At 39.3% G+C, this 24,080-nt stretch overlaps 1 protein-coding gene across 2 annotated transcripts in view; it reads left to right on the forward strand.

The window, feature by feature from the left end:
* The window catches only part of LOC142068265 (sperm flagellar protein 2-like), a 46,162-nt gene that overhangs the window by 14,600 nt on the left and 7,482 nt on the right, over window positions 1-24,080 (forward strand). The window contains exons 6-10 of one of the 2 annotated variants that reach the window (XM_048850336.2): window positions 1,755-1,837; window positions 5,901-6,117; window positions 12,396-12,584; window positions 13,594-13,781; window positions 19,692-19,860. In XM_048850336.2, coding sequence (XP_048706293.2) covers window positions 1,755-1,837; window positions 5,901-6,117; window positions 12,396-12,584; window positions 13,594-13,781; window positions 19,692-19,860 — 846 coding nt within the window. Of the gene's footprint in view, window positions 1-1,754; window positions 1,838-5,900; window positions 6,118-12,395; window positions 12,585-13,593; window positions 13,782-19,691; window positions 21,620-24,080 lie in introns of those variants that run through there. The other variant, XM_048850337.2, reaches the window with a different exon arrangement.

The raw sequence follows: 24,080 nt of genomic DNA on the forward strand, positions 1-24,080 counted from the left end.
TTGTTGCCAACTGTGTCCATGTATCTATTCCAGGGACACCATCATAGGACCTAATCACATCAGCCACACTATCAGAGGCTCGTTCACCTGCACATCTACCAATGTGATATATGCCATCATGTGCCAGCAATGCCCCTCTGCCATGTACATTGGCCAAACTGGACAGTCTGTACGCAAAAGAATAAATGGACACAAATCCGATGTCAGGAATTATAACATTCAAAAACCAGTCGGAGAACACTTCAGTCTCTTTGGTCACTCTATCACAGACCTAAAAGTCACAATTATTCAACAAAAAAAAAACTTCAAAAATAGACTCCAACGAGAAACAGCAGAACTGGAATTAATCTGCAAACTGGACACCATTAAATTAGGCTTGAATAAAGATTGGGAGTGGATGAGTCATTACTTAACTAAAAACTGTTTCCCCATGCTAATTTTCCCCCTACTGTTACTCACACCTTCTTGTCAACTGTTTGAAATGGGCCATCCTGATTATCACTACAAAAGTTTTTCATGTTCTCTGTGTGTGTGTGTGTGTGTATCTTCCTACTGTATTTTCCACTGCATGCATCTGATGAAGTGGGCTTTAAGCTATGAAAGCTTATGCTCAAATAAATTTGTTACTCTCTAAGGTGCCACAAGTACTCCTCATTCTATCAGCATAAAACGGGCCTAATGCAGTAGTGAGTCTGGCCCAGTAACCTCTAAGGGCTTGATCCTGCCTACTTTACTTAGGGAAATCTCTCACTGACATAAATGAGAGTTCTTCCAGAGTAAGTAGTACAGAACCATGCCTGAAATTAATCTTTGGTAATATTTTAGGATCCACTCTAGCCACATTGAAGTCAGCGGAAAAATTCCTGTTGACTTTAATGCAAGTTGTATCAAGCCCTTAGTCATTTCCTTACGATTTGTGACTGTTGTACTTCTGTAATTTATTAACTCTTTTACAATATGCTATATATAAGTATCATTGACAACAAAAATACTAGTAAGATTTAGAACTGGTAGCTGTCTCATATCAAAGCAAGGAAGACTGAAGATATTTTTGCTGGATTCTTTTATGTTACACTACGGCATGTAATACATTTAAAGCTTTTTGGAGAATGCTTCCCATTCAGAAATTTGGATCATGTTGTACTTAAGACTAAGTGGGACAGATTTTACCCTGACTCACATTCTGTACAACCAAATCTAGTTGAGAAGTTTGAAGGCGGTCAGCGGGAGGTGGGGTGCAGGAGAGGGAAGAGAGATAATTTAGTTAGTCCTAGTCTCTTTTGGAATTTACTAAATGAGTTGGGTTACACAGGATGTAAAATAAGGCTAAGTTTGGGCTACTGAATCCAAATTACAACATACTTGGCAAAGAACAGTATACTTAAAAAACCCTGATTGGAATGAACTCTTCACAGGACTTGAACTGACTTAGTAGTCCAGCAAACTATATTGTGCAGAATGGAAGACTGTAAAGCTCCAGATGCTGTCTTTACAATGGGTTGACTTCTATGTAGGAAAAGAGGAAAATACAGTGAAGTGAGTGTATAGGAGCATGACATAAGCTTGTCTTCTGTCACCCTGGACTAGCTGATACGTAATATGTTCTTAATATAATTTGTTTTAAGGCATTAAAATGACATTACAAATTCTCTATATAATAATTACAGTACAAATTCAAATTGTTAATAGTTGAATCCATCTTTTGTGGTTTTAGGGAAGGTAAGACAATTGAAATGTCTGTGCTGTTTCTCTAGGATGTATACATGGAAATTAAGAAGTTTGAGACATTTATGAGGAAAGAGAGCCCCACTTCTGGTAGCACCCAAGTCACTGACAGGTAATGTTTGAACCAAGTTAACATCAATGAAACTGTAGTCACCAGGGGAAAAAAAAAGAAATATCCACTAGTTTTGTGGTTCTATTAATGCAACTGTTCACTCCCTATCAACTGTTGTCATTTTTATTATGAAGTATACCTCATTTTCTACTTTTAAATTTTGCAGTCAGACAAATAGAAATTAATATCCCTAAAGAGCCTTTCTCAGTTGCTTATAACTTTCTCAAACTTTCACCTTTTTAGGCTTGTGTTTTCCAGGTCTTGTCTCAAAGAATGTTTGGAAAGTATGAGTACATTTTTTTTTTTAAAGTAGCCCACATTTTTTCTCTCAAAAAAGCTTTAGAGTAGAAACTTAATATTTGTACAGAAATAATCTGTAAATTGGACATGTGCCTTCCCATGGTACTGTGATAATCTGTTTTGTTTTGGCCAACTAATAAGAGTTTAAAACATACATCATGTATTGACACTGACTTTAAAAAAAGTAGTAGTGTCCTGCTGTCACTGTATTATGTGTGAAGATGCATAAAGATTGAGATCTTTCACTGTATACATTGAAACCTTAATCCTGCACAGACTTACGCACACAGTTACTTCCTTGAAGCTGATGGAAAGTTAAGTGAATGCATTAGTCTGTGGACAATTGGGGCTTGAATGAGGTAGGGCTACTTCTGAGTGCACATGAACTCTTGCCTCACTGAAGTTCTGATCCTGCAAACACTTAAGCATGTGTTTAACTTTGCAAGTGTGAGTAGTCCCAGTGAATCAATGAGACTGCCCACATGCAGTGGGTTACAGGCATCAGTTCAGCTAATTTATCCATCAGTTCCCCCTGTTTTCTTGGGCGAAGAATTCCTTAAATGTGATAGACTAAGATTCATGTTTCCAGATTTCATACTTAGGCAGATATTTTATGCACATGAGTATCCTATTTTTAATTTTTCGTTGATTTTTCTAAAACTTTTATTTTTCACTGGAGAACAACTTTTTGCGTAATTACGACAGAGGAGAGTTGTTTCAGGCTATCTAATTATTGATTTTAATCACTGTATTTCTCACTAGTCATCTGAAGATGTTTTTCAACATGAACTTCTTCCTCTAATTTGGCCTTGCCAAGGAGCTTCCAATTTCATATTCCTAGAACCTTAATGCCTGCATAAAATAGCTATAGAAGCAGGTGCTCAGATACTGCCGTGATGAGCACAGTACAAGAGCCTATGTAGAATAGAACAGAATAAAATAGAAACAGCACATGATTTGTCTGGTTGAGAAACTGTATGTACTGGGCATCAAGAAGCCCTGGAAGAAAGACACCTGCTGTTGGTATGCCCTACCTCTGCTTTAGCAGGAGACTGAAAATAATATAAAGTGGCTTCAAGAGCTACTCAGTGCCTTTCTACTTGGGGTGCTTACATTTTTCTGGTATGGTTTTTAGACTGAGGAAACAAAATACCTTTCAAACACATAACACACCACTTGAACAGCTATATGATAAAACCAACATAAATTAAAGCTGCACTGTATATATTAAACAGAATATTTTCTCTGTTAATTAATTCCACTCCAAACCCACTAAAGATATAGGCACTCTGTCTATTTTAAAAAATAGTCACACTGACAAAAACAACATACTGGTTTCAAAGAGGTGATAAAAGCTTGTTCCCCAAAATCAGAACTAAGGGGACAACTGTTCGTTAGTCAGAAGGGGCAGAGCAGGGAGGCAGCAACTTTATTACTGTAAAGCAATATATAATCTTCAAGTGATTAATCCACAAGGATTCCACTCGGTGTTCTTGCACCCTAGGCACACAAGACCAGGTTCTTTTGGCCAGCAGGGTCTGTTGAGGCCATGCCTGCCCGCTCTGTGCCCTCGCCCCGGAGGCCATGAAGAACTGAGTGTGCCCAACCATCCATCCGTTCCTTTTTAGCACCTGTGGGAGGAAGATGGAACCCTCCAGTGTGCACCTGCTTCTCTGCATATTATGTGAATTTAGGGTTAATTGTTAGTCTTGCTGCCCATTGGCAACACAAATAACAATAATAAAAAAATCTTATTTTAGTCAGGTTTTGCTTTACAGCTAGAATCACCCTGTATTCATGGGCACTAGCAAAATGGCAGAAGCAAAATCTCTGGGGTTTAAGACCTGTGTCTGATGTGAAGCTTCAGTGCCACTTAACAATAGACACTCTAGGTGCCTATTTTGTTTAAGAGAGGGATGTATTCCTGAACAATGTACTATATGTCACTTCTTCTCTAAACAGGCTCAAAAAGTGAGAGAAGTCTTCCTAAAATTGTTCCTTTTGGTGTGCTATATGTAAGCCTCCTTGGACACCAAAAGGAGGGAGGCAGCTTGACCTCAGTCAGTCTTTCTCCATGAGCCCTCGGGTGAGTCAAGATTCCACCCAAAGCTAAACTGACCAAGAAGCCCCAGTCATCTGCCGCCTCCTTTCTTCGGTGACCTCTGATAGGGTAGGAAGAAACACTACTCCTGAGCTGGCCAAAGAATAGATCACCTTCTCTAGTGCCTACTGAGTTGAGGCACAAAACTTATAAGTCTTAGTAGTGTCAGGCTCAATAGTGCAGGGGCTGAAAATAGCCTGAGATGGTCCCTCTAGCATGCCAGTACTGACTGTTAAGAGTGCTGGCAGTACCCACAAAACCTGCAGGCCCTATCTCTCTCAGTACAAATCCTTTGGTACTGTACAGGCAACCTTGGAAGCATGTTCCTTGGTGCCCAGTGTATCAATACCTACTATGTTGGTATCCAGGGAACATATGGTATGAGTGATTTATTTTGGGGTCCAGTACCAGAGTCTACTTTCCTTGAAAGGTTTAGAGTGATGAGAACTAAGTCACCAGCCACAGAATGTTAAGGAGGTATTTCTGGTACCAATTTCACTTCCTACCTAGTTAAGGAAAGCACAACAGAGCCAGGGAGCTCCTGACAGGATGGCCCCTCCCTCGTGTCGTCCTTTTCTTTGCCCACAGTGGGGTATAATAGAAACTGCTCCCCTTCCCCCCGTACTCTTCTTCCTTAGGTAGCACAATGGAAATCAGGAAGAGTCTCTGGAGAGGTATCTGTCTGTGGTAGGAAACAACCTAGGTTTCACAGGGAACATCCTTCTTGGTATCCCTCCCTCACTGTCAGTCCCTCGCCCCAGTACTCATATCTTATCAGCCTTATTCCTCCTGGCAGAGACTTTAGCTATACAAGCCCTGTGGTCCTACTACACTGCGCTTTAGGAAAGGGTCAGTGAAGATGGGTCCTCTAGGCCTGCCTAGAGAGGCTACATGGAAGCAGCCAATCAGAGCCCAGCAGGCTCAGATTAGAAATGGTGCAGGCGAAAACTCACAAACTCTGGACATCATGTACCCTTCTGTACCTGGCAGGCTTACCATGCCTATAAACAAAGGATGGTTGGCACCTCAAAAGGTGGCACCTCAAAAGATCTGTAGCGCTCATCAGCATCCATTTGGCCACATCCAAGTGAGCTGACAGGATGTACCAAGTCCACCAGATCTCAGGCAGCTTCTGCTGCCTGTTTGAAGAATGTCCTTAATTCTGAAATCTGTAGGGCAGCTAATGGACACTACATTTACAAGACACTACTGTTTGGTAGACTCTTTGAGACTGATCCTACTACCCACCTCCAAGTAGACAACTGTTTGTTAGTCACCAAGAGTGGAATACATATGGACAATCCCTCAAAGGAAGAAGAATGGTTACTAGCCTTACCAAAAACGGTGGTTCTTTGAGATGTGTTTTCCATTTTGATTCCATGACCCACCCTTCTTCCCCAATCCTGTGTAGTCCTAATCCTCTGGGATTCTGTACTGGCAAGGGAATGGTTGGGCCTGCTAAGCCCTCAAATGGGGGACACAAGGACATTCAGGGTGCAGGTGTGGACCTAACTTACACCAGTGGCCAAAATAATCCAAACTCATATGCATGTGGCTCATGTGACCAAGAGTGGAATCCACATTGACAACACCTCTTGAAGAATCACACTTAGTGTAAGGTTAAGTAGCCGTTCTTTTGATGTTCAACATGTATTTTCTTAGCACTGTACAGGACACCTTGCAGATACAGGAATTAGACATAACAGCTCCAGACACCACAGCCCAGAGAACTACTGAATTATTGAGCACTTACTCAGATGATGAATATATAAGAAAAATTCAAAAACGTCTAGAGGAAGACAGTTTTGCCCGGGAGCAACGAGAAAAAAGACGACGGAAGATGTTAATGGAACAGCTAATAGCCCACGAAGCACAAGAGGTGAGGTATTTGTGCCGATGTGCTGTCTCGCATGCAGAATTACCAATTTGCAAGTATCTAAATGGAAAAATAAAATAACAATTTGTTGTTTAATTGCACCCTTACAGCAGTCTTTAGCTATCTGATTTTTTCACCCAGAATTACAGAAAGAGCTCGACTTTTTATAATTCAAAAACCTAGAGATGTCATCCTTATCTCACATTTCTCTTACATGATGGTAGCAGTCAGGGTGATTTACTGCAGCAGTCCTAAGAGGCAAATGTTTTGCTATAGCATGTAATGATGTTGGGAAGCTGGGAATATCAAGTGGGAAGTCACTGGAGTGCTGGAACTTTGCATGTTTGATCTTAGTCCTCAGGTGATATTTCTGTTTTGGGGGGCTTTGAACAAACTCTGTTCAGATGTTTTTATTAGGTAAATGGAGAAAAATTATATCTATAAATATATAGCTATATATAGAGAGAAATAATTATACTAAATCCTCAAATTGTGAAAGCTGTCATTGAAGTTCAACTGAAGTCAATGAAGCTAAGATGTTTTACACCAGCTGAAGATCTGGCCCCCCAAAAATGGTTGAACTTAAAAATTTCAAACTTTATACATGGCTAGCTCTCAAAGAGGCACAGTCACTTGGTAAGTTTAAAACAGATAATAATGAAGTTAAATGATTAAAATCTTTCTTTTGTGCATTCAGTAGAAGTTGTTAAATATTTAGAACTAGATTGTGACTTTCTAAAGTGGCTGTGCTGGGAAGTAGGGGGAGGCAAGGATTCCCCAAACCTCTTGCATGGCTGCATTAGAGTTAGCCAGATCTTAGATCTGGGCAGTGCTTAATTTGTAATGAAAGAGGTGCTGGGGCTCAAGCAATTTTTTTACTTTCATAATCGATGCGGCAAGCCCAGAGCTGCCAGGGCTATGAACTGCCAAGCCTAGAGGTGCAGAGGCTCAGCCCTGGCAAGTCCTTGCACAAATTAAGCACAAGATCTATGTGCTGGTAAGGGGTAGGGAGCAGACAAAGATGGCTGGCTTTGTGGAGGGGAATGCTGTGTCTCAAAATGGGTTTTGCAGTTACTCCCCTTAATCCCCACAATCCCCTCAAGTTTATTTAGCCTCAGAGTTGGGGTGAGTTTGTTGTCCTTAGTGTGTGTGTTTGCTGCTTGACTGAAGTATATAGCGTGGTCTGTTTGTTTGGGGGACTGTGTACTGAGCTATCAGCCTGCTGGGCAAGGCTGAGAGTTTCTTAGTGAGGCTTTGATCCCCATGTCCTTTAGTACCCATCAACCCTTAACCGGGGGCAGGGCTACACAGCGAGACAAGGGGTTTAAAAAGCCCACTCCTAAGTGACCAGAGGAGCTAGTGACCAGGAGCAGTTAACCGGGGAGTTTTGCAAAGGAGTTTAGAGTGGGGGTGGGAGGGCTAGATACACTTCATTAGTATTCTTTAAACTTAAGGCAATAAATACTCCCAATAAAAAAAACAACAACAAGAAAGGAAAGAACTGCAGGAGTAAAAAGAGAATGCAGGCAGAAGTCCAGAAACAGAGTTTATTGCACTGAATGCAGCATGTATGATTGCCTGCCTTATGGGCCGGTGGCATATGTGTGCATTTGATGCAAGGAGCTCCTGTCCCTCAGAGACTGCGTACGGTTTTTGGAGACCAGAGTGGCTGAACTGGAGGAACTAAGGGAGACAGAGAGGTACATAGATGAAACTTTCCGGGACGCAGGAGAGCAGTCCCACCCCAAGTCTGACAGCCTCTGTGCTGTTAAGGAGGATGAAAGTCTCAGGAACGGAAAACATCAAAGTGGAGCGGAGGGAAATGATCCCATAGTTGGGATCCTCCTTCCAGATGATGTCATGGTATCTTTTTGCACTGAGAATACCTCTTCGTGGGAGGGAACTCCAGTTATTAGGATGAGATGGGTAATAATAATGGGGGATTTGATCATTAGAAACCTAGATAGCTGGGTTTGCAATGACCAGGAGAACCACATGATGACTTGTCTGCCAGATGTGAAGATTGCAGATCTCTCGAGACATCCTGACGGACTTATTTGTAGTGCTGGGGAGGAGCCTGTGTTTGTGGTACATGTCGTAACAATGACATAGGGAAGGATAGGAGGCCAAATTTAGGCTGCTAGGTATGAGATTGAAGTCCAGGACCTCCATCCCATGATAGCATTCTCTGAAATGATTCCAGTTCCACAAACGTTATTATTGAGTCTTTTATTTTTATAGCCTCTGTATATTTGGGTCTTTTAAAGACAGATTATTTAAAACAACCTGCAGTTTCCCCTATCAGACAGAAGCTATCTTTTTAGAAACTTTCCCTTATCTCATTAATTATTTTTTTGAACCACACATCCTCCCTATTTCGTTCCTTCTGGCCTTATAACTCATTATTTTCAAGGCCTTTCTTTCACTTGCTAATTATGACCTTTCTTTACAACACATATTTCTTTCACCAAACTTAAAGTAACTTTAATTTTATAGTTTTATATTTATTCTACACTGACCATATACCCATGTGATATTACACTTGTTGTATGGGACTAGCCATAGTGCGTGAAGTTAAGCACTTGTATAAGTCTTTGAAGAAGTAGTGCCTTTCATGCGAAGACCTGAGTTCAGGGTTCTGTGCGTCTCCTTTCACGGTGATGACAATGTAAATAAAGCAGCATGAAGCTGCCCCATTCATCTTTAAATTAAAGATGCAGATAGAAATATAGTAATACATGAAATATGTGTAGTAATATATAGGTGTATGGTATGATACATAAACATAGAATTAATGTGTTTGGCCACTGGATGCCACTGTTGTCCCAAATAGATATAATTTTAAGCCTCTTATCATACATTTTCTCAAATGAGCACCCTTACAAAGCCATCTGTTGTTTAAGAACCTATTGTATCTTTTCTACAGTGACTTGGTGATTCTGAGTTTTACTATGGATTTTTAGAAATGCTGCAATATAAAACTGAAGTTATGATTTTGTCCTGTACCTTATTTTAGGTCTCCTTTCACATTTAGGCTTTGATGGGTTTTAATTCTTCCTACATTGTGCTACATTTTTTCCTATTAATTGTTGTGTTGAATTTGGTGCTTAAGAAAGGGAGAGGCTACAAGTGTTGATAAGAAGCTGATAAAGTAAGTAAGTGCTGTACAAGTTTCCACAAAGTGGGCTTGATCCTGCACCAATTTAAGTCAATGGCAACTCCTTCCCCCGTCCCTGACTTCAGTCCTGCAGGGTCCGGCACTGTGTGCTGCCAGTACACTTCAGTTTTGACCAGCAACACCACTGCTATTCTAGTTCTGGGTCTACTTTGAATAGAATCATTCAGCTGATTAACAGTTTTCTGATTAGGTGGAATGGAGCTAAAATAACACCACTGCAGTAATTTTAAATTAAATTGTGATTATACCCAGGTCTGCAGAAATGTCAGCCAACTTTCAAAGGGGAAAGTGCAATAACCAACTATGCTACTGAAACCTCAGGAAACTTGAGAGGTTACTATTTTCATAGATTAACCCTCCCACTCAATCTGTAGGCTACAGGTATTGGCACCCTTAAAATGACTACTTGAATGAAGCCTTAGTAACATAGTAAAATGTCACCTGTGTGATTTATGACTATGTATCATACAGTGCAATCATTTCAAAATTGTGTCAAACATGAACAAGACAAATTCTTTATTGAGTGTCCTCTGCATATTCCCACTCATGGGATGCACCAGTAGGTGCAGCTCAGTGCCTGTTGTACTCTCATGTGTCCCTCCCACCTCTTCTCTCTGCATTTCTGTGTGTTCTGAGGGTGAGACTACAAAAGGGAACATGGTGATCATCTAGACTGACCATCTGCAAAACACAGCTTATAGAACTTCTCTGAAACAATTCCTGTCTGAACTACAAGAAGTTTCTGAGAAAAACATCTAATCTTGATTATATTTAAAAATTGCCTGCGATGGATAATCTGCCATAGCCCTTAGTAAATTGTTCCAGTGGTTAATTACCTTCACCATTAAAATGTATGCCTTGTTAAAACATGGTTATTCTATTCAGTTTGAAACCCTTCCTCCATCCAACCCCCTCTTCCTGATTCAGGGACTCTTTCATGAAAGCTTGTTAAAATCAGAGATTCAGTCCCTTGTAGAAGCTTGAGCAATAGAGGAGGTTCCAAGGGAATTCAGAGGTCAGGGCTTCTGCTCCAAATATTTTCTGGTATCTGCCTGGTGGGTGCTCAACTCCCCCTCTCCCCTCACCAGCCCTGCCCCTGCCCCTGCCCCGCATCTGCCCTGGCCCCACCCCCATTCCACCCCTTCCCCAAAGTCCCTGCCCCACCCCACCTTTTCCCACCCCACCTCTGCCCTGCCTCTTCTCCGTCTCCTCCCCCTCCTTCCCGGAAAGTCCTTAGCACCGCCAAACAGCTGTTAGGAGGACGGGGGTCGGGAAGCCCTGGGAAGGAGGGGGAGGAGTGGGGACGCGGTGTGCTGGCGGGAGGAGAAGGAGGCGAGGAGCTTGGCTGCCGGTGGGTGCAGAGCACCCGCTAATTTTTCCCTGTGGGTGCTCCAGTTTTCCCCTCTAGCCTCTTTCTCCACTCCTCTCCTCTTTTCTGAAGAAACTGAATTGGGACTCTTAGACAAGGTCCAATTACAGTTCTCTAAACTAAACTTTAAAGCTGTACGTTGCTTCTGGAGCAGGTGTCTGGGCTGCAGAGGGAATCTGTGATTTCCCTTTCAAGCCCTTCCACAGGACAATGGGACTTCAAAGGAAAACTGCAACTTTCACTCAAAGTGCAGTGCCTGGGCTGCAGAAGCAGCTGAAAAGTTTTGAAGTTTAAATTTTAGTTCAGAGATCTGAATTCATAAGAACAGAGGAGGGGCAGAAAGAAGCTGAAAACGTAAGCATGTCAATGAGGAGATACTACAAACTTTGGCTGCCACTGTATTTAACAAGGACAAACTCCTAAACCCTCCTTAAACTCCTAAATTAAGTAGGATAATAAGGAGAAACAGAAAATCAGTCCTACTTTTCCTTTATGATTTTTTTCTTAACATTTATAATAGGCAGTTGCCTGACACTTCCTATTATAATTTTACCATCTTTAACTGTTTGGGCTGAAATTTTACAGGCTGGGCATCTACATCAGGCTGACTTATTTTTGCAAAATTTTAGCATTTAGGGGAGGGAAAAGGAGGAGTTGTGTGCCTTTGTATCAGGGATCTGCTTGTTGCCATCCCTGTGAAAATCCACCCAAATTTGTCATTATAAGACTTTAAAAAATTGCAGTCCACACATACTCACTAGAGACTTGCTAGATCTTCTTGAAAGATTCCATCTGTACTGGAGAGACAAGGTGGGTTAGGTGATATTTTTTTTTATTGGACCAACTTCTGTTGGTGACAGGTTGGTCCAATAAAAGATATTACTTCATACATCTTGTCTCTCTAAAGTCCTGGGACTGATATGGCTACTACAGTACTCCATCCATCTGTACTAGGCATGCTTCAGCTCAGGGTTGAGCAGGACTTTCCTTGCAATTAAGCTCCAGGCTGATGCAGGCTATCTTGGGGCCAGGTCCACCACTAGAATGAAGAGTCACCTGTACTCAGTGCCCCCACTCTACTGTGAGGGAGGAAGCTGCCTGAATAAAAAGCAGAGGGGATGTGCAGTTTCCACAGTATGCATCCGATGAAGTGAGCTGTAGCTCACGAAAGCTCATGCTCAAATAAATTGGTTAGTCTCTAAGGTGCCACAAGTACTCCTTTTCTTTTTTCATGTCAAGGGAGTAGATTAGGACAAGGAACCTTCAGAGGGTGAGAACTGGGACTGGATATGAGTTGTAGGATGGGGTTGGGGAAAGAAAGGGAAACTCGGACTAGTTGTTGCGGAGTGAGCATCACTACAACTAGAAAGAGAGAATTATTTGAAGCACAGAAAAGTCACATCAAAATTGTCTGTACATAGTACTTTCTTCAGTTTGTGTTAAAATTAATGTTAGCTGCCAAAATTTTAAGAAAATTTATTTCTGTTGAGTATCTCATTAAAAGATTTTTAAGTGGTTATGTATTACTTGATAAGATCATAACTATATTATATTACTGATAGCATCATAAATAGAAATGTATGTTTTAGGCTATGTATGTTAAATAGGCATAGATGAAGACTGTCATGCTATTTTGAATAAACATTTTATATTGAGAGTATAGAATTTTCTGACACTAATCCATGAAATAGTTAATCACTATTTAGCATAGTTTACAATATTTTATTTTTTTAGGAGGCTTACCGGGAAGAGCAACTTATTAATCGATTAATGAGACAGTCCCAGCAGGAGCGGAGGATTGCTGTGCAACTCATGCATGTTCGGCATGAAAAAGAAGTGCTATGGCAGAACAGAATTTTCAGAGAAAAACAGTATGAAGAAAGACGACTGAAAGAGTTCCAAGAAGCTCTTGACAGAGAGGCGGTAAAAGATTAATTATTCAATATATTGTGCAGAGCTGTGTCTACCTCCCATACATGAGCCCAGATTTTTAAAGGTATTCAGGTATTGCCCAGCCAGTGTTGCAAGGCCTAAGTGACTTAGGAGCCTGTCTCATTTTCAAAAGTGACTTAAGCACTTGGGAGCCTAAGTCCGAATGAGATGTTATGCCAAACGGTATGCATACAGCAGGGCATGGCATTCACCCTTTCTACCCCTGTCCCCTCATTCTATCTTCCCCCCAGTCATTAATTCTCATTAGGAATCTCATGCATCCAGGAGTCTGTAGGTATTGATCAGGGATTCTCCAGAATTACACCTCCTGACCACCAGGGCCCACTGTGCCCTTGGGAGTGCTGATAGCCAAGCTGCTGTTCCTCCTTTCCGATTTATGTGCAAAAATTTTGGAAGGTGGGGGTTCTAAAGTTCAAATAGCATCGGTATCTTTGTCTTAATTCTTTGCAGATTAGGCCCTTGCTGTTTAAATTGTGTGCCACACCTTCTAAAATGTATTTAATGGCTGAAATCCTGGCCCAATTGACTTTGAGAGGGGTTTTGGTATTGACTATACTGGGACCAGGATTTCACTCAGTGTCTGCATGACTGTTCTTCATGAATAGCAAATGTACTCTCTCCAAGTTTTAAGGTTAAAATGGCTTTTTTTCAGAAATCACTGAAAATTTTTTTTTACTTGCTATGGGAGAAGTAACCTTTTGCTCCTTTACTTCAGTATATTAGTAACAATTTTGCAAAAAGCAGGGACTTACAGAGTCTTCAGAGGTTGTACTCAAGCTTCTGCAGGTCTTAATTTGTTATTACCTGCTATATATCATTTGATTAATGAATCTGATAAAAATGTTTTCAATTCTTGACTCAAGTTCATAGTCTTTTTAAAAATGCTTAGAGTAATCTTTAAACTTTTTTTTATTGCTATGCTAGTGCAAGTTAATTTCCAATCTAATTTAAAAGTTTGCTTTTGAAAAAAAATCCTTAGGCTCTTGCAAAACAAGAAAAAATTGATTATGAGGAACGTATTTGCAAAGAAAGAGACCTACATGAGAAAATTGCTGCTGAAAGAGCGGAGGCTCGATATAAAAAGCATTATTCCATGTGTTGGGAAGTGATTGACCAAATTATTGATCTGTCAACCAAAACAGGAGAATATCGAATGTTGACGAACAAGTAAGTAAATTTCAGAAGTCAGAGAAAAGAAATATATAAGAAACAGAATACAGGGAAAGGAATCATGAGTTCTGTTTCTCATATTCAATGTACTGGAGCTAATGTTACTATGGAAAAATTAATCCCAACTTCACAGTATTAATTACTTTAAACTGGAAATATTTTTCAATATTTTCACATTTTTTGCACATGAAGTATTAATAATAATAATAAAATATTATATTTGTAGTACAACCTTTTGTTCTAAAGGATCACAATGTACTTTATATGGACAGTAGGGCTGTTAATTAATCACTGTTAACTCAAGTGATTACCACAAAACAAATTAAGTTGATTAAAAAAATTAATTGTGATTAATCACTGTTTTAATTGCACTGTTAAACAGTAATACAATACCAATTGAAATTTATTATAAATATTTGGGATGTTTTTCTATATTTGCAAATATTGATTGAAATTATAACACAGAATACAGTGTACAGTGCTCACTTTATATTATTTTTATTACAAATATTTGCACTGTAAAAGTATATAAACAAAAGAAATAGTATTTTTCTATTCGCCTCATACAAGTGCTGTAGTGCAATCTTTTTACTGTAAAAGTGCCACTTATAAATGTAGATTTTTTTTTTATTTTTGTTTTTTGGTTACATAACATTTGGTATGTTATCGAGAAAAACCCATCCTCAGTATTGAAGAATGTCCTCTGGAATGGCGGTCAAAGCATGAAGGGGAATACAAATGTTTGGCATATTTGGCACATAAACACCTTGCAACGCCTGCTACAAAAGTGCCATGCATACACCTGTTCTCATTTTCAGGTGACAATGTAAATAAGAAGCTGGCAGCACTATCTCCCATAAATGTAAACAAACTTGTTTGTCTTAGCGATTGGCTGAATAGGAAGTAGGACCGAGAGGACTTGTAGGCTCTGAAGTTTTGCATTGTTTTGTTTTTGAGTGCAATTATGAAAAAATAAATTCTACATTTGTAAATTGCACTTTCATGATAAAGAGATTGCACTACAGTACTTTTATGAAGTGAATTGAAAAATACTATTTCCCTATAAACAGGGGGGAGGGATAGCTCAGTGGTTTGAGCATTGGCCTGCTAAACCCAGGGTTGTCAGTTCAATCCTTGAGAGGGCCATTTAGGGATCTGGGGCAAAAATTGGGGATTGGTCCTGCTTTGAGCAGGGGGTTGGAATAGGTGACCTCCTGAGGTCCCTTCCAACCCTGATATTCTATGATTCTATGAACAGTGCAAGTATTTGTAATGACAAATAATGTAAAGTGAGCACCGTACACCTTGTATTCTGTGTTGTAATTGAACTCAATATATTTGAAAAGGTAGAAAATATCCAAAAGTATTTAAATAAATAGTATTCTGTTATTGTTTAACAGTGCACTTAAAACTAGAATTAATCACAATTATCTTTTTAAAAATAATTTGACAGCTCTAATAGAAGTAAGTTTGCAAAGCATTTTGAGATCCTTCAGGTGAAAAGGCATTAGGTTCAATGTGTACTTTACAAATTACTTCCCTCACATCAGCAACGGACCCACCTGTAGGGTGGAACAGCAACCATTTAAGAAGTCAAGAAATCACAACTTAATGCTTTAGGACTGTAAGAGGTTTTCCTACCTGATCTGGCATTAGATGCTGCCATGCCTTTGTTTCCCATCAATCAGACTGGTGCTTCAGTTTCCCCTTGCTTTCAGGTAGCTGGGTGCTTCAGTGAAGTGGCAGTTTGGCCCTCTGGTCAAGTCAAATATTCCTCCCTTTTGAAGACAAATAAAAGTGCAAAACAAAAGACTTCTGCAAAAAAACAAAACCAAAAACATCACCCATCCTTAGCTAAGTCCTTCTCCTTAATAGCTAGGATTCCACAACAGTTCTTTGCCACTCCCTGGTCCACAGTTCTTCAGCTTTCTGTACTGGCTTCACTGATAGACTTCTCCTGCCACAGGCGAAACAAATCTTTCAGCCACACTCAGTGTAGTCCTCAGTAATCCTTTATCTTTACTGGGCTAAACAGACCTTTCTCCAGGGTATACTGTGGTCTTCTCCACTTGAAGGAGGAAAGTAAAGGAGAACTTCCCCTTATCCTCTCCAGAAGCTTTGGCCTGGGACCTCTAGACAAGAGAGAGCTAGTTTTCTCACTTAGTCTCCTGCCTTCTCTGTTACTTCCTTGTCATACTTTTTTCTTCCCCTGCTTTCTCCTTGGTCCGGAAACCTTTAGCACTCCTTAGTCCATGGCTCATACTCTTTTCAGTCATACTCTTACTCCTTGCCAGTTCCTTCTCCTGCCTGCCTTTAGGACTTTCCTTAGGCCCTGTCACTGGCTTCTGGCCACAGCCCCTCTCCTTCTCCTGCTTCAGCTCCCTGACCTCTGGGAACACTATTGTTCAATAGTGGCAATCTTGGTCTACAACTCAGTTTGGTCCACCTAGGAGCATCTCTACAGCAAGCTGCTACACCCTCCAGCCTTCTCTCACTATTGCGAAAACAAGCGATTGTATATAGTCCTGTTCCATTCCATAGTAGGCTTTGCTGTAACCTGCAGTCACACAATCCATCTGAGGAGTACAATCCACAGAAAGCTGATCTTAAAAGGCTTTAACTGGACTTAGGCCTGCTTTGAAAGGGACAACACGTTCTGTGACAGTCTGAAATAATACTGCATGCATCTGAAACTGCAAAGTGAATATAATGCAAATTTGAATTGTTCAGGACAGCACGTTTAATGTTCTAACTCTCATGCAAACAGTACTAGCATATGAGTAAGCAATTCAGAGAGTGGAACCTTTTTGTGGCTTTCAGAGAAAAATCTAAGGGTCAGCCCATCTTGGCTCAAAGCCTGTTTAAGTGGATAATATTGTGCATTCAGTCATGTTATGAGATGGTTGGACAGGGCTCACTTAATTAAGGGGATAGCAGCTTCCACAACATGTATAAGCAATGTGCCTTTATTTGAAATCTTTAAGGCTACTGAATAAGGCTACCTTCAAAAACCACCATTTTCATGACATGGTATCAAGAGCAGATACTGGTTTTTGGGAAGGCAGTGTTTGTCATTGTTTACCTAATAGGGATCCTCAACCCATCTCCCTGAAGGAATCACTGTTAGCTAGTCTTAACACAGGAGATGGTTAATAATGAGTTAACAAGGTACAACTTCAGGTGGTTATTGATCTTTTTGTACTGAAATTTTAAAATAAATATTCAGTTTTTAAGGGAAAGTAGGGGGAAAGCCCACAAATAACATGAACTGTCGAACTGCTGAAAGGTAATATGTTTTAAAATATTTTTGATCCTTCCCGCATTATGTAAGTGTGAAAGTGCTCTCCCCTTCTTTTGCCTCACCTTCTCATTTCCCTCTCTCGTCTCCTTTTTCTCCTTACAGATCAGTACAGCTCTTCTTGAGAGACATTAAAAAACAACTAAAACAACTAGGAGTCTTGTGGCACTTTAGAGACTAACAAATTTATGTGGGCATCAGCTTTCGTGGGCTAAATCCCACTTCATCAGATGCATGGAGTGGAACATACAATAGAGAGGAATAAGTACACAGCATATGAAAAGATGGGAGTTGACCAAGTGGGAGGGTCAGTGCAACTCCCATCTTTTCATATGCTGTGTATTTATACCTCCCTACTGTATGTTCCACTCCATGCATCTGATGAAGTGCGATTTAGCCTACGAAAGCTTATGCCCACATAAATTTGTTAGTCTCTAAAGTGCCACAAGGACTCCTTGTTGTTTTTGCTGATACAGACTAACATGGCTACCACTCTGAAACCTGAAAAATAACTATACAGTGATTACGCAGAGCCCTGCACTATGATTTTTATCGAGACAGAGTACATAGATTAACATACTGTATGATTATTAAGAAATAACTATACAATTATTGTGCATATCAGCACTTTAGAAACTATGAGAATTCAGAGAATTGAATAATTGATAGGACCAGGAGAGGACTGAATGTCTGTTTTTCTCGCTGTAGGGTATCCCTGTACTTAGGCTGAGGCCACTGCATTTCAGAATAATTGGAATTAATAGTCTTATACTGTGAAAATATGAATAATGTATAAGTTTTATAAGATGTCCTTCTTATGAATTTCATATTTTTCTCTCTACATCGAGAAGCAAAAAAGTCCTCTAAGAGGCACAGCACAGAACTCACAGGTCAGGAGTAGGGGGAGGCTAAAGTTGCTTAAATCTTTGTGCCCTCCCAATCCTAGGGTGCTCCAGTGGCTGGATGGCCCATAGCATAACTTAGACAACCGTGGGGGCTTGTTTACATTACAGCAGCTTTCCTGGGCTGCCCTAAGGACCACCGCTCTGCTTGGAATCTCCACAGATTGTGGCCCACCCCTGACATGCCCCCTGCATCAGAGCTTGTGAGATGATCCTCGGAGAGCAGTCTTGCAGCAGTCTCCACAGTGTCTGTCCCAGGGGAAACCTCCCCTGGTCAGACTTGGGGCTTTAAGGGCTCCCTTATGTTGTTCCAGCCTTTTAACACTGCAAAAAGGGGCTAGAGTGGTGGTGAAGATTTCACCCCAGGAATATAAATCTAAAACTCCATTGCCTTTAAAGAATAACTGTTATGTTAGAAGATTAAGAGCAAAAGGTTATTAAAGAAAAAATGTGCAAATATATATTATGGCGCAGTAGATGTTTAATATGAATCGTATTTCAGCATTGCAATATTCAACATGACATTCGCATTTTGTGCGTGATTTCCTTGTCAATGTACAGCCATGACTCCAATGTAAATGAGTATAAAACATATGTGAACTGAGTGGTGAATACACCATATAGGTATTTCAAATACATATACAGATCAAGATTGTATCAGCATCCTCACTGCCACAGGAGGTAAATTTTGTCAGTATTTCCATGCATTTCCTTGTGCAAGATGCAAACAGTATTATTTTCAGTGTTCAAAAGTATTATGTGCAAAGTATATTTATAGCATAACACTCAGTTATCTCAGATCTGTAGTTAAAAAGAAGAAAATTCAAATAGATGAAGTTGTTCTAAAATGATGATGCTGTTTTGCTAGCAATTTTATAGTTGTGCCCTTTTATGGTCATATAATTAAATCACAGCTGGTTTTTTTAAAATACAAAGTGCAAGATAATTAAAAGGTACTCATATGTATTTTGATAATAATACAACTCCGTTTCAATTTGAGCACACCTGTTGAATACAGGCTGTTTGTGCTCCTGATGTTCCTCAGCTTGTTGATTTTAGCAGCTATGGAATTACTCCATATGATGTGTTCAGGTTCTTTGTTTTATCTTTAGTAATAAAAACACTTTTTCCTTGTTTATATCTACTTTGATTTGCTATTTTCTATAAATACCTTTCTTTTCTAATGGAAACATAATCAGGTTGAATTACTTATATGATCATAAACTAGTATCGGCATGTACAGTAGGCATTTCTGGACAGCTCTTGCCACCCTCCTTTTGTTGGTGCGGAAGGCTCTGAGTGCAGAAAAACTGCAGAAGGGATGTGGAGTCCACATCTCTTGTGTAGCCTAGCGTACATCTCCACAGATCCTGCAATAAGTCCTTCCGCAGTGAGAATATAAGTTTTGGAATGGGAGAGGGGCAGAGACAATAGATTTGCTACTACACAGTTTCACCAACCAAATACTGCACACTGGCACATATGTGGAGGTACAGCGGCCCTTGTGTCTATCACAGCAGCTGCAGAGGAGGTTGGGTACAGCCTTTAGGGAGGGCTCTATCTTCATCCCAAATCCCACAGATGTTCTAGTGTAGAGCCTGTTTACTTCTGCTGCGTGTTTGGTGCAGAATTGGGTCCATAATTCTCAAAATAGCTGACTTGTTAGTTTGGTTTGACAATTAATTTGGTTTGTTTTTGTTTCTGCAGCCTAATTCCAATTAAACTGATGCGTGATTGGAAAGAACTTTTTTTTAATGGAAAACCAATATATGAACAAGCGTTGATTGAACCTTTGCCAACTGAGCCAACCCCAGAACAACTTGTAGAGTTGGATAAAATGAATTTGCTAGATGAGACAGATTATGATGAATATAAGGTACCCCTAACTGACATGGCAGAATGGAAGAAAATGCACCTTGTTTACTCATGATTGCTGACAATTTTTTGTAATGTTATAATACATTTGGGTGGAGTTTTTTGACAGTTTATGATGATAGAATTAGATATAAATGTTCATGTAGTTACAGATGTTTTCACATTAACTCCATATTGGTGTGGGAGTAAATAATATTTTCTATTGCTGGCATTTGAAAGCCTGTGCAACCCTGAAAATCTTAATCCTTGTTTGGCCTTGAGTGCAGTAACACATTTCATACTGTATATGAACAGCTGATGTTACTATCAAGAATACATAACTACAACATATGAAATCTCAGTGCAATTATTTTTAAGTGGAAATTAAATTGTAGTTAATGCCACCACATTAGAAAATGTAACACAAAACAGTCAGCAAAAAAAACCCCAACTAAATAAAAACAGTGCCTGTTACAAAATCTGGTAGTCCTGTATATACTATATGCAACAATTTGTGATTTAAACCTTTGTAGTGGAATTTTATATTTGGAGATCCGTTTATTTTAATAAGACAACATTTTAAAAAAGAAGTTTTGAGAGATGGCTGGTATTGTTATAACCATGCTGTAATAATCTAAGTGACAATTTTTCTGATCCTATAATCTGTTTCCTGCAGTTTTAGAACACAATGTAATTTAACAATTGAAAATTGAAGAAAGAATGTTGAACTGCTTTGGCCAAAGTACACTACATAGTTATTTCCCCCCAATTCAGTATTATTTTTTCTCTGGTTTGAAAAAGAAGCTTTTATGCTTTGAATCTTTTCTGACAGTCTGTTTAGTATAATATAGCACAATCATTGTAAATAACTTGTATTTCTGTCTTTGTTGTTTGAGAAATGATTACCACACGATATGTGCTTTTTACCCACATCCTGAACCAATTGGTACATATTCTTTTGCAGTAAGTAGTCAACTTTTGTTAGGGGTTGGTGTGGTGTATGTCTGACAGCTCAGTATATTTTGTTTTCAATCTTTGAGTATGTTCTTTGCCAACTGACAGTTATTTACAAGATACCTGTTCATACAGCATTAACATGTATGATAAATTTGAAAACTTTCCTTAGAAGAGCAAAGACAAATATACTCTGTGAGGAAGGAAGAAGGAAGGAAGCTAGAAGGTTGAGATTTAGTAATGGCATAATAAGTCTTTGGGCCAGAGTCTCGTTTACATTAAGGCCTCTTTACACCACTCTGGGAGAATGCAGGATGTTAAAACTGATGTAAATTTAATTTATTCACCCTTTAAGGCCTCCTTACATTGCAAGTGGGATAAAGGGACCTTAGAGTAAAGGAAAGTCACCTCTAGGTTTCCAGTCCTACTTCCCTATTCCATTCCTTGTCACCAAACATTTGGTGTTCTCAATTCAGTTTTGAATTAACTTGCAATTAACTTGTAATAAGTAAATGGCAAGTTAATGACCATAGCTTTAATATCTGTTTAAAATGCCAGGCAAATTTATGGAATGCTATATACGTTTTGAATAATAAATGTTAATTTAAAAAAATAAAGTAATTTCGTAACTCTTAACAGGCCAATCAACACAGCAGTCATGTACTAAATTAGGACAGACAGCAATAGAACTTTGTTTTAAATACATATTGAGCTTATGCAAAAATAGTCATTAATAATTAGGATAGCAATTTTTTAACTGTTTGCATTATATTCAAGTGATGTAATGTACAATAACTCATTGGTTCAAACACAGCATAGTCACTATTCACTAGGATCCTTTAGCAAGTCAAATTGGTTACAGACATTTGAACAGAGAGCAAACAGAAATAAAATCAGTGTTGATGAAAGAAGTGCATGATCTATGCAGGACAGCACAAGATTGAGAACCCGATTCACTGACTCTCTAATTACGACTGTCTGCTGTCTAAATACTGACTCTCTCTTTGGTCATGGCAAGTCACTTAACCCAAAATTTTCTAATACGGCCCTTAATTTTCAACGTGGCTCAACTTCAGACACTTGGCATCAAAGCAGAGGTGGGTATTGAGGGAAGGATATGAAAGAGGTATATTTCACCGCCCTTTTTATCTTTCCCCTATCATCTTTGTACTTTGATCTTCACTACCCCCTGTGCTTGCACCAAACATCAATTCTCTTTTCATTCAAATCCTTCCTTAAAATCCCTCATTCAAACACTACTTTTGCAGAGCCTATCAATGTCAGTTAGTGCTGCCAGAAGTATATAACATATCACAACATATACTTGAAGAAAAAAAAATTCACAGTCATGAATTTTCACCATCATCTGATCTTCCAGTTTCTTATGCATCTGAACCATTCTGTTTGTCTAAGTTAGGGGAAAATACTAAAGCCCTTACTAATTTTTAATGAGGTTTTAGGCAAACTCCAATTAAAATTAATATCAGTTTGCTTAAGTTAAAGACCTCAAAATTATAAGCTCTTTGATACAGGAACTATAGTTCTGTGTAATGTACAGTGCTGAACATACTAATGGTGCTTATTAAAAGTAAGAAAAATGCTGATCTGCTAAAATTATATACACGAGGAAATTGAATAGTAATTCACACATTCAAATGAGCTTTGGAGTAACAATGGATAGACAAAACAATATGAACTAATATTGTATAGTTAGAGAATATAAAGAAGTTGTCAGTCAGCAATTAATCAGCAAGGCCCTTTAGAATATCTTCTTCAGTTCAGATTAACAAAACATTTTTCTAGAACTGCAGTGACCGTATCAAACACAAATGTGTGTGTGAATTAACAGTGTGAATTAACAGCATATTTGAATTATATCCCAAACTCTTGTGCTATCGCAGCAACTTTTGATGTCAGAAATTGAGACAGTGAGGTTAAGGGAGTAAAAGTGAAGACAAGAACATAGGCAGGTATGTATTGCCTTACAAAATATTGTGACTCCAATATAAGAAGTATAGCTGATAAAACAGCAAAGTACGGCAAACACCTGACATAATTACTGCAGTGCATTCTACAGTGGACTGTCCTTGAAGAATATGTGTAAGCTGCAGCAGTTGTAGATTGCAGCTGATCATTTGTTAAATAGAATCAGTCACAAGGAACACATTACACTAGTTCTCCTAGAGCAATGTTGATAAATGCAAAGTAATGCACATTGGAAAACATAATCCCAACTATACATATAAAATGATGGGGGTGTATATTAGCTGTTACCACTCAAAAAAGACATCTTGGAGTCCTTGGGGATAGTTCTCTGAAAACATCCACTCAAGATGCAGCTGCAGTCAAAAAAAGCTAACAGAATGTTGGGAATCGTTGTGAAAGGGATATATAATAAGACAGAAAATATCATATTGCCTCTGTATAAATCCATGATATACCCACATCTTGAATACTATGTGCCCCATCTCAAAAAAGATATATTGGAATTGGAAAAGGTTCAGAAAAGGGCCAAAAAATGATTAGGGGTATGGAATAGCTTCCATGTGAGGGGAGATTAATGAGACAGGAACTTTTCATCTTGGAAAAGAGATTACTGATAGAAGTCTATAAAATCATGCCTGGTGTGCAGAAAGTAAATAAGGAAGTGCTGTTTACTCCTCATAACACAAGAACTAGGGATCACCAAATGTAATTAATAGGCAGCAAACAAACAAAAAGAAGTATTTTTTCACGCAACGCACAGTCAACCTGTGGAACTCTTTGCCAGAGGATGTTGTGAAGGCCAAGACTGTAACAGGGTTTAAAAAAGAACTAGATAAATTCATGGACAATATATCTATAAATGGCTATTAGCCAGGATGGGCAGGGATGGTGTACCTTGCCCCTGTTTGCCAGAAGCTTGAAATGTGCAACAGGATGGATTGCTGATTACCTGTTCTGTTCATTCCCTCTGGGGCACCTGGCATTGGCCACTATTGGAAGACAGGATATTGGGCTAGATTTGGTCTGATCCAGTATGGCTGTTCTTATGTTCTTAAAAATTTAGATTGACATGGAATCTTAGTTAACTTCCAGGTGCAATTCAAGGTACTGACTTCGATCTGTATATCCCTATATGACTTGGGTCCTGGCTGTCTGAAAGACAGGGCATGTCTACACTACAGACTTAAGTCGACCTATGTTAGGTTGACTTACAGCCACTGCGGTGGCTGATGTCCACACTACCCTCCTTCGGTTGGTGGTGTGTGTCCTCACTAGGAGTGCTTCCACTGACGTGAGGGACAC

This window comes from Caretta caretta, chromosome 5 (assembly GCF_965140235.1).
Source record: "Caretta caretta isolate rCarCar2 chromosome 5, rCarCar1.hap1, whole genome shotgun sequence".
NCBI classification, from domain to species: domain Eukaryota; kingdom Metazoa; phylum Chordata; order Testudines; family Cheloniidae; genus Caretta; species Caretta caretta.